Consider the following 11,243-nt stretch of genomic DNA (forward strand, 5'->3'; position numbering starts at 1 on the left):
TATTGTGGGGAGGGGTAGGGGGGAGGGATAGCATTAGGAGATATACCTAATGTAAATGACGAGTTAATGGATGCAGCACACCAACAAGTCACATGTATACATATGCAACAAACCTGCACGTTGTGCACATGTACCCTAGAACTTAAAATATAATAATTTAAAAAAAGGAGTGCAGCTGTGGCCAGGCATGTTGCTCACACCTGTAATCCCAGCACTTTGGGAGGTCGAGGTGGGTGGATCACTTTAGGTCAGGATATCGAGACCAGTCTTGCCCACATGGTGAAACCCCATGTGTACTAAAAATACAAAAATTAGCCAGGCATTGTGGCACATGCCTCTAATCCCAGCTACTTGCGAAGCTGAAGCAGGAAAATCAGTTGAACCTGAGAGGCAAATATTGCAGTGAGCCAAAGATTGCGCCACTGCAGTCCCGTCTGGGTAACAGAGCGAGACTCCATCTCAAAAGAAAAAAAAAGACAAAGAAGCTCAACTAGATAGAATATATAGATATTAGTTCAACAATATATCCTAATTTGTTTATAAAAAGCTGCTTTCTGATCAGGGCCACCTTCCTGTCCTTCCCTTCCATATACTATTTCCCACATCAAACTGCTAGGTAATATAAAAGTAATAAGAACAGGAGTCATGGACATAGTTTACTGTCTATATTAACAAGAGTTTATATTCCACTGGCTTCATTATCATAATTTTGCTAATAGAGGAATCTCTTACCTAGGAAAATAAAAGTTTCAAAAAAAAGTTATTGTTCTTTTCGGCAATTTCCTGAAAAACCCATCAGCTCCTCAATGAAAAGTGTCAAATGACATTTTTCAATCCCAAAACTCTTTGAACCCCTTGCCTAAAAAGTCTTGTCTTGTTGCGTCCGCCAATCCTAAATCATTATGATTCCTACCCAATTCTAACCAAACCATCCCCCACTTTAAAACACCCACTTTATACCAGACATGAAAAGCAGAACAAATATACCTAAAGCCCTTTCACATCTGACATACTAGTGCCTCTGTGGAGGTAATGCTCTACCTTATAGCTTCATGCAAATAATGTCATCGCTGTCTTATGAACAGGTTATTTGGCTGATATTTGGGGAGTAGAGTATATGATGAGCATAGTCATCACTGCTGTACATCATGTCACAATAGGACTAAGTCTAAATCCTAGGACCAATGTTGTATTAGTCCGTTCTCACGTGGCTATATGGACATACATGAGAGTGTGTAATTTATAAAGGAAAGAGGTTTAATTGACTCATAGTTCTGCAGGGCTGGGGAGACCTCTGGAAACTTAACAATCATGGAAGAAGTGGAAGCAAACACATCCTTCTTCACATGGCAGCAGGAGAGAGAAGAATGAGCAAAAGGGGAAAAGCCTCTTATAAAACCATTAGATCTTGTGAGAACTTACTCACTATCAGGGCAACAGCATGAAGGTAACCACCCTCATGATTACATTACCTCTCACAGGGTCCTTTCCATGACACGTGGGGATTATGGGAACTACAATTCAAGGAGAGATTTGGGTGGGGACAGAGTCAAACCATATCATATGTATGCATATTTCTAAACCATACACTGTCTGAATGACCTACAGGTGTATTCAGGGAAATCAGTTACCAGTCCAGAGATTAAAATGTGCAATAGTACAACCTAAAAAAGGAAGAGGTGTGAATTTATTTAGTCCACAGAAGTGGTTCAATTCATTGGTAGCATGCAGAAAACCTCAGACCAGAGAAGGAAGTGATTAATCAAAACATGAATAAAAATTGGCCAAGGTGGGAGGATCACTTGAGCCCAGAAATTGAGACCAGCCTGGACAACATAGTCAGATTCTGTCTCTAAGTAAATAAATAAATAAAATAGCTGGGCATGGTGGCACACACCTGTAGTCCCAACTACTTGGGAGGCTGCGTCTTGAGTATTGCTTATGCCCAGGAGATCCAGGCTGCAGTGAGGTAAAGTCATGCCATTGCCCACCAGCCAGGGTGACAAAGTAACACCCTGTCTGAAAAAAAAAAGCATGTATAAATATAGGCATTAAAATACTTTATTTCAGTCAGAAAAGGTCTTTCTGAGACACATCAACTACTAAGGGTGACATGGGACTCTCTGTTCCCAAAGTTTCTGGATGCATGAGAATGGTAGGGCAAGAGAGAGAGAGAAAAAATCTCTTAAGTCCCTTTCTTTCTACTACAAACATACTGGGGATTCTTATCTGGGGACAGTGGGAAAACCCTGGCTGGCCTTGCATGTGCCTGACTCAGTGTGAACGCCCCTTGCTGCCCAAGTCCCTTGTTGCCCATGCGCCTTACTGTCTGCCTTCTGTCCCTGCAGAGCTGTGCAAGGAGACATCGTGACTTCCTTCTGTCTTGCTGACTGGGAGTCAGCCAGTAGGTCTGCAGGTCAGTAGTCCTAGAAGTTTGAGTGTGAGTGTGAGGAGGAGCCTGCGGGCACGGTCCATGGCCTCCTAGGTGGAAAGGCTTTGAGGTCCCCGTCCTTCTAACACGCAGCGATGCAGCCATGGCCTTGCCGTGGTGGGGATGCTGAATAAGGGAGGAAGAAGGACCATAGAGGGGAGGAGGGTCAGGTAAACAAGCAGTGAGTTTTGAAGGGGGAAACTATCTGTGGTATTTGAGTCCCCGAGGCATATGAAACTGCTTACAGACTATGCATTCCAAAGTCCTCAGTGGGAACCAGGGAAGGGAGGGAGGACTGCGTGACGCGGGATGGGGTGGGGCAAGGCGGGGCACTGCAACCCACAAGGCAGGCACCGACTTCAGTGTGCATGCTCCTTGGACACCTGCCTCAGTGCACATGTTCACTTGGCATCTTTCCTTCGACCCCTTTGCCCACGTGGTGACCGCTGGGGAACTGTGAGAGTGTGAGAGTCGCGTTCCAGCTGTCTGGACTCTTTCTCTCCTACTGAGACGCAGCCTGTAGGTCCGCAGGCCAGTCCTCCCAGGAATTGAAATGTGAGTGAATGTAAGGAGGAGTGAGCGGGCTTCCAGAGGGTCAGGCGGCGTGGTCTGTGGTCTCAGAGGTGAAGAGCCTCTACGTCATAAGAAAAGTGGGCCGCCGAGTGAAGGGGAGCCAGATGAAGATGGGGTGAATACTGGGGGTGCTGTTGGAGGTATCTGAGTTCCGGAAGTGCCTGGAACTTCCAACGGAACAGATTCCAGACTTCTTGGTGGGGACCCAGGAATGGGCTGTGTGGGCGGTAAGAAAGGGGCCTGGGAAGTGGGAATGCTATGAGTTGATGACCGCGACCCTGAGGTCTGTAGAGCTCCCAGTAGAAGTGTCCAGTGAGGAGCGTCCAGCGATGTGTTGCAACTTCTCAACTCCACCCTGGAGGTTCGAATGGGCGGGACTGTACTTTCCAACAAAACTTTGATTTTAGGGAGGGAAATTGTCCAAACAAATGGGTGTGTGACGAAAGCCGTGGTCACTGCAGTTTTAATTCTCTAGCTGTATAAACTTAAATGTCTCCACTATGGAGAATCCAGCTGTGAAACCAAATCTCATCGGAAATATCCTGTATCTTTTGCCACGAGCATTAAAACATTGCTTTGCTAGATTGCCCAACTTAAGTGGTTTTACAAGCATTCGATTCAGAAGATGTACACACTTCTAGTTGCCCTGGGACTTACTTTCAAATTATTTCCAAACTTTTTTAAAAACTGAAATTTAACATTTGGCCATGAAAGTGGTCAAATATAGCTATCCTCTCAAACACACTTTCCCAATCACAGTATTCTGTTTGCAGAGTGAAATATGAGTTGGCGAGGAAGATCAACATATAGGCCTAGGCCAAGAAGAAGTTTACAGCCTCCTGAGCTGATTGTGACTATGCTTGTGAGTGCTTTATTATTTTGATGTTTTTTATTAGCAGAAATTTATTTTGTGATAGTGTTGTTAAACTAGTATAGATACACTGATAAAGATCTTCCATGTTGATAAAAATGATCATGGCATCTCATGAAGGAAAGACTAATCCAAGAGTATTACAATCTGGTTTTGCCTGCATGGATAATCTTGTGTTCCCCACCATGACTTCCTCCTCATGCTTACTGATAACAGATTGCACACATCCATCCCAACATAGATTAAAATGGCTTCCAAAGCCTTTGAGGGTAACTGTCTTAGAGTAACCTCTCTTTGGGAAGAGTAACTTTGTGAAGAATAAGTATATGGAATAGTATTGGAGAAGTGTCTTTAGACTTACTTATGATTAGAAATACCTGTGTATTCTGTATATTTGTTTTATGGACATGTATTAATAACAAAACTTATCTGCACACACACCGCCTCCCCTTTGTCCCAGGAACCCAGTGATGAAGAGCCTAAAGAAGAGAAGCCACCCACTGAAAGTTGGGATCCTACAGCTGATCAGAAGAGAGAAGATGATCAGGTTGCAGCTGAGATTCAAGGTGCTGGGAAAGGAAAGAAATAATGTCTATGGGGGGAAGGAGGACTATGTGTGCATCATGCCTTATGCCATGACCAGTAATAGGAAAGAAAACGTTAGGGAAGGATCTCAAACATTTGCTCAAAGTATGCTGGAAAAGTGAAGAGTATAGTTTACAACTTCATGCAGTCCCTGGATATAATACATTTTCTATTTTTTTCAAGATTTATTGTGTATGCTTGAAAATACATCCCTTGCTAAATCAGATGAAACTGTTTAATTTGATGTATAAAAATATACATTATTTCACTTGATTAATTTGATCTTCTTAGAATGTTGCTGCATGATTGGCTCAGCCATGGTGTCTACAATGCTGTAAGCACCCTTTTATAGCATATAGAGTGCCAAGTCACCCTACCTTATAACACCCTGAATAAAGCCCATTTGCATAGGGATATTAGCCCCATTTTATAAAAAGGAAATGGTCACTCAGAGATTGAGGCTTACCAGGAAGCTTGAGTCATGGAGACAGAATTCATATTACATTCCAAGGTCTGTGTTCTTCCTACCATCTACGTTGTTACAAAACGTGAATTATTTTGCTTAAAATGCCTAATACTCGGCCGGGCGCGGTGGCTCAAGCCTGTAATCCCAGCACTTTGGGAGGCCGAGACGGGCGGATCACAAGGTCAGGAGATCGAGACCATCCTGGCTAACCCCGTGAAACCCCGTCTCTACTAAAAAATACAAAAAACTAGCCGGGCGAGGTGGCGGGCGCCTGCAGTCCCAGCTACTCGGGAGGCTGAGGCAGGAGAATGGCGTGAACCTGGGAGGCGGAGCTTGCAGTGAGCTGAGATCCGGCCACTGCACTCCAGCCTGGGTAACAGAGCGAGACGCCGTCTCAAAAAAAAAAAAAAAAAAAAAATGCCTAATACTCGAATGTGTCTGTACTGTAAGGTACTTCGGTATTGGCTCAGGAGAAAACACAATTCAGTGAAGCAGGATAGCAACTCCGGAAAAGGGCTCAATAAATGACAGCCACTGTTCCCTTTGATCAATATTTTTGAAAGTATGTTTGGTAAAAGGATATGTTGGATAATTCAGGACACTGGCATACAGGTAGGTATATTAGTATGTTTTTTAAGGAACTTTTAAAAGTTGCCTAAATACTTTTATAATTAGAAAACTCAAAGTATGATAAAATTATCGTGAAACAGAAATTGTGTCCTCAGCAGATAGCATTTTCAAGCTAAAGTTGACAGAATTTGGGCCATGGATTATTTTAGCAATTCACGGTTCAGAGGTTTCCAGAATATGACTGTCAACAATACTCATTACTTTCTGTCACTCAATTTCCTGAACTTTCATTGGAAGACTGTGATTTTCCTCTTATTTTTGGTACTATATTCTCAATGGGATTTATTTATGAAAAGCTACATGTAGGGCCTTTGGACTGAAGCATAATTTTAATTAATTTTAGCCAAATAATTTTCAAATTTCCTCAACAAGATATGGTTATCACAATTGAAAGTTTTTGTCATAAGCCCAGGAATACATTGACCTAGTCTTTCAGAAAATTACCTTTGAGTTATTATTAAAATGATATTCATGCAGCAAACTTCAGGTATCTTACACAGTTGATACTCGCTGTTTATAATGCACACTTGCAAAGTATAGGAAATGAAGATATAGTGTGATTTATCCTTAGATTGTCATTTTAAATTAGATTTCAGGCCAGGTACATTGGCTTACACCTGCAATCCCAGCACTTTGGAAGGCCAAGGCTGGTGGGTCCCTTGAGCCTGAGAGTTAGGAACTAGCCTGGGCAACATGGGGAAACACCAAAAAATTTTCTCTGCCAAAAAAATACAAAAATTAGCCTTGGTGGTGGCATGTGCCTGTAGTCTCAGCAACTCACAAGGCTGAGACAGGGGGATTGCTTGAGCTCAGGAGGTCAGGGCTGCAGTCGCCTGAGACTGCGCCCCTGTACTCTAGCCTGGATGACAGAGTGAAATCCTGTATTAAAAAACAAATAAAATAGGAATTCATAATACAGGAAAACAAAGGTGTGACATCTTTGCATCACATTTATTATCACACTAACCTACAGGCTTTTATGTCATAACTCTGTGGAATAGAATATTATTATTTCCTTATTTATACTTCATGTTTTTCTACTCAAGTTCATAACCTTTGTATTTTTTAGTGCCTGACCTGGAAGCTGATCTCCAGGAGCTGTGTCAGTCAAAGACTGGGGATGAATGTGAAGATGGTACTGATGTCAAGGGGAAGATTCTACCAAAAGCAGAGCACTTTAAAATGCCAGAAGCAAGTGCGTTATTCATTAAGACACAAAGTTATGTGATTTCTATTTTTTACATGTTATACTTTTGATCAGACAGAGATGACATTACTTCCACTTTAATAACAGTGTTCAAATACACACTTTCTTTGAAAGGTATTTCAGATCCCAAATGCCTGACTGCAAGATTTAAACGCTCTCAGATACAGACACAAATTGGGTCAAAGTCATATTGAATCATCAAATATGACAGCATTTTCTTACTTCTGAGTATAACTAATGGCTAACAATTTTCAGATTCTTTTCTAATTTCTGCTTTTAACAAATACATAATGCATTTGTAATACCACACTTTGTGAAATATGCTGAGCCTTGAAGGAGATTCTAGTGGCAGCTCTATGACAATTTGTGAGAATCCGGACAAATGCCATAAATTCTACACTCATCTTTGCTGTTATTGAAAATGGCGAATGCAGATCAAATGTATTAAAATCTGTTTCAATGCTGATTTCTGCATGCTCTGGTTCTGTTGGAGAGAATAGAAAGATATTCCGATTTCCATGATTTGTTTTTCCTAACAATCGGCTTCAGTCCAATTACAGTATCTGAGCTGAGATTTCATTGCTCCTAAGAAAATGAGCAGGCACCCTGCTTGATGTTTGTTTTTCAGTATGGAGACCTGAATGAGTGTTCTTGAATTTTGTCAAATTCTGAATTATCTGGCTCTTAAATAATAATTGCATTTTAAAGCCTTCCCACCGTGAAGCCTTGAATGACTGAATAATAAAATGGAAAGAGACAGTCTACTTTCTGTGGCCGATGAAGTAGGGAGAATGCATGTAGGTCAGTGATGTTCAAGGTGGGTGTAAGATGCCTGTGCTAAGCATGCTTTTTGCTCTCCTGTCAGTCTTCATGAGCTACTGTGTGTAATAAAGACACATATGATTTAATCACCTCTAACCATATCATAGGTTACATATTACAGGTTTCTGCCTTGAGACATCAGATGATAGGACTTAAAGTTCAAAGACTATAATGTACTAATTCCTGAGTAGTCAATATAAGTATCTTTTACACATATTTTTTATAAATTGCTGACTGTTAATTAGAAGAGCTTCTGAATTTAAAGGAAGAACTCCATGTTTAGGGAAGAAATTACCTAAATGTTTTACTCTGACCTGCTGAACAATTCCATTAAACTATTTACATTAAAAGACAGTTTTCAGGAACCTGTTGAACAAGCCTCAGTTGTATTCTTAGGAAGATCATAGCCTTAACTGCACATCTTATTCGAATAGATAGCAAATTACATGATAAAATAATAAGCAACATAATAATAAAAGAGCAACAGAATAAATCTAATGGAAAAGGAAAGAGGTACTTAATAACAGACAAGTACGAACCTAGAGTTTGGATTAGGAAAACTAATCCAAAATTAATACATTTAACACATTGTTTATTTTAAAAATAGCTATGAATAGACTACCTATTTGTTTCCCATTCAGTCTTGAAGAAAATGGGAAAAGCGCAATACAGAATACGAAGAAGACACAGATATTGACTATATAGTATAACTGAAAGTAAATACATTCTTTTGTTTTGTTTTGCTTTTGAGATAGAGTCTCGCTCTCTCACCCAGGCCGGAGTGCGGCGGCGTGATCTTGGCTGACTGCAACCTCCGCTTCCTGGGTTCAAGTGATTCTCTTGCCTCAGCCTTCTGAGTAGCTGGGAGTACAGGCACGCACCACCATGCCTGGCTATTTTTTGTATTTTTAGTAGAGACAGGGTTTCGCCATGTTGGACAAGCTGTTCTTTAACTCCTGACCTCAGGTGATCCACTTGCCTTGGCCTCCCAAAGCGCTGGGATTACAGATGTGAGCCACCACACCCAGCTGAAAGTGAATACATTCTTAAACTCTAATATTTTCAGAATGTAGGTGAAATGGTTGACAAGCTAGGAATGCATACATTATTAAATATATCCCAGTAGTACCTGAATATCTATTCATCACAAAGACTGTGCATGAACTTGTGAAATTTGCCAGTTGTCCCTTGATAACATTTACTTTTAAACACAAATATTTAGTTATTCTAGATGTCTTCCTCTATGTCTCCATTTCCCTCTTCATTTCTTTTTTTGTGCCATACTGTTCATGATATATACCTCTTTCATATTTGGATATCAATAATGATAATGATAGATTAAAACTAATGTGATCATATAATTAATTATACAAAGGGGAATTTTTCAAGTGTAAAAAGAGATATTTGTATTAACATCAGGACTATAGGTGAAAACTGGGGACAGATGTTTGCCACACCTTAATATCTACAGAAGGGTAAACTAACCCAGAGTAACATTTTTGCACTTTTGCACAATATCGAAAAAAACAAATGAGATACTGTCCTTTCTATTCACCACTCATATGCAGCTCTTAATGTGACATTAACTCTTTTCTTAAAAGATAGTTTTCATACTATTCATACTATTTCCAGGAGCCTATTAGACATCCAGACCATAGTTTCAAGCCAAAATATTAAATTATACATTTTTTATAAATTCCTTTGTTTCTTAGTTTTTTTGCATGTGTTGGTTATATTTTTAGTAAAATTATGCACAGTTTTTGCTTTCTACATTAAATCCCTTTTTAAGAGGTCCACTTGATTTAATGTGTTCTGACCTTGGACTGTCTTTTGGTTTTCTTGTAGCACTAGAAAGCAGAGTGTGTGTCAAACAAATGGAAGAACATACCATGCTCATGGATAGGAAGAATCAATATTGTGAAAATGGCCATACTGCCCAAGGAAATTTATAGATTCAATGCCATCCCCATTCAGCTACCAATGACTTTCTTCACAGAATTGGAAAAAACTGCTTTAAAGTTCATATGGAATCAAAAAAGAGCCCACATTGCCAAGACAATCCTAAGCCAAAAGAACAAAGCTGGAGGCATCATGCTACCTGACTTCAAACTATACTACAAGTCTACAGTAACCAAAACAGCATGGTACTGGTACCAAAACAGAGATATAGACCAATGGAACAGAACAGAGCCCTCAGAAATAATACCACACATCTACAACCATCTCATCTTTGACAAACCTGAGAAAAACAAGAAATGGGGAAAGGATTCCCTATTTAATAAATGGTACTGGGAAAATTGGCTAGCCATAAGTAGAAAGCTGAAACTGGATCCTTTCCTTACTCCTTAAATGAAAATTAATTCAAGATGGATTAGAGACTTAAATGTTAGACCTAAAACCATAAAAACTCTGGAAGAAAACCTGGGTAATACCATTCAGGACATAGGCATGGGCAAGGACTTCATGTCTAAAACACCAAAAGCAATGGCAACAAAAGCCAAAATTGACAAATGGGATCTAATTCAACTAAAGAGCTTCTGCACAGCAAAAGAAACTACCATCAGAGTGAACAGGCAACCTACAGAATGGGAGAAAATTTTTGCAATCTACTCATCTGACAAAGGGCTAATATCCAGAACCTATAAAGAACTCAATCAAGTTTACAAGAAAAAAGCAAACAATCCCATGAAAAAGTGGGCAAAGGATATAAACAGACACTTCTCAAAAGAAGACATTCATACAGCCAACAGATACATGAAAAAATGCTGATCATCACTCACCATCAGAGAAATGCAAATCAAAACCACAATGAGATACCATCTCACACCAGTTAGAATGGCGAGCATTAAAAAGTCAGGAAACAACAAGTGCTGGAGAGGATGTGGAGAAATAGGAACACATTTACACTGTTGGTGGGATTGTAAACTAGTTCAACCATTGTGGAAAACAGTGTGGCGATTCCTCAAGGATCTAGAACTAGAAATACCATTTGACCCAGCCATCCCATTACTGGGGATATACCCAAAGGATTATAAGTCATGCTGCTATAAAGACACATGCACACATATGTTCACTGGGGCACTATTCACAATAGCAAAGATTTGGAATCAACCCAAATGTCCATCAGTGACAATAATGGATTAAGAAAATGTGGCACATATACACCATGGAATACTGTGCAGCCATAAAAAAGGATGAGTTTGTGTCCTTTGTAGGGACATGGATGCAGCTGGAAACCATCACTCTCAGCAAACTATCACAAGAACAGTAAACCAAACACCGCATGTTCTCACTCATAGGTGGGAATTGAACAATGAGATCACTTGGACACAGGAAGGGGAACATCACACACCGGGTCCTATTGTGGGGAGGGGATGGGGGGAGGGATAGCATTAGGAGATATATCTAATGTAAATGACGAGTTAATGGGTACAGCACACAAACATGGCACATGTATACATATGTAACAAAACTGCACATTGTGCACAGGTACCCTAGAACTTAAAGTATAATAATAAAAATATAAATATAAACCAAAACATTTAATGAATAAAAAAAAAGCAGAGTGTGTTTAAAAAATATTAATGATGTATATGTTTGGAAGTTTATCTCCAAGGTCTCCACAGAGGTCTAACTGAATGTAAGCCAGAGGGTGACT

The 11,243-nt window shown here is 40.1% G+C and overlaps 1 protein-coding gene across 2 annotated transcripts; it reads left to right on the top strand.

Annotated features, from left to right (window-relative positions):
- Positions 1-2,734: 2,734 nt before the first annotated feature.
- Positions 2,735-9,513, top strand: LOC101003635 (X antigen family member 2). Of its 2 annotated transcripts, XR_002519443.2 has the most exons (4): positions 2,735-3,866; positions 4,336-4,441; positions 6,626-7,580; positions 9,431-9,513. XR_002519443.2 is itself a non-coding variant. In XM_021932552.2 (3 exons), the coding sequence occupies exons 1-3, from the start codon at positions 3,786-3,788 to the stop codon at positions 6,811-6,813; spliced, it is 375 nt and encodes a 124-aa protein (XP_021788244.1). In that variant the 5' UTR covers positions 2,735-3,785; the 3' UTR covers positions 6,814-8,353. The 2 variants fall into 2 exon arrangements, 1 of the variants encoding a protein (XP_021788244.1); XM_021932552.2 differs by lacking the exon at positions 9,431-9,513 and having other exon boundaries at positions 6,626-8,353.
- The last annotated feature ends 1,730 nt before the right edge of the window (positions 9,514-11,243 follow it).

The sequence above is a fragment of the Papio anubis genome, unplaced genomic scaffold (genome assembly GCF_008728515.1).
Source record: "Papio anubis isolate 15944 unplaced genomic scaffold, Panubis1.0 scaffold341, whole genome shotgun sequence".
Taxonomy (NCBI): Eukaryota; Metazoa; Chordata; class Mammalia; order Primates; family Cercopithecidae; genus Papio; species Papio anubis.

Coding starts and splice junctions, on each gene's coding strand:
- LOC101003635 (XM_021932552.2), top strand. CDS start 3,786: ATGAGTTGGCGAGGAAGATCAACATATAGGCCTAGGCCAAGAAGAAGT. Junction 3,867..4,335: donor AGCTGATTGTGACTATGCTT/GTGAGTGCTTTA, acceptor CCTTTGTCCCAG/GAACCCAGTGATGAAGAGCC. Junction 4,442..6,625: donor GGTTGCAGCTGAGATTCAAG/GTGCTGGGAAAG, acceptor TGTATTTTTTAG/TGCCTGACCTGGAAGCTGAT.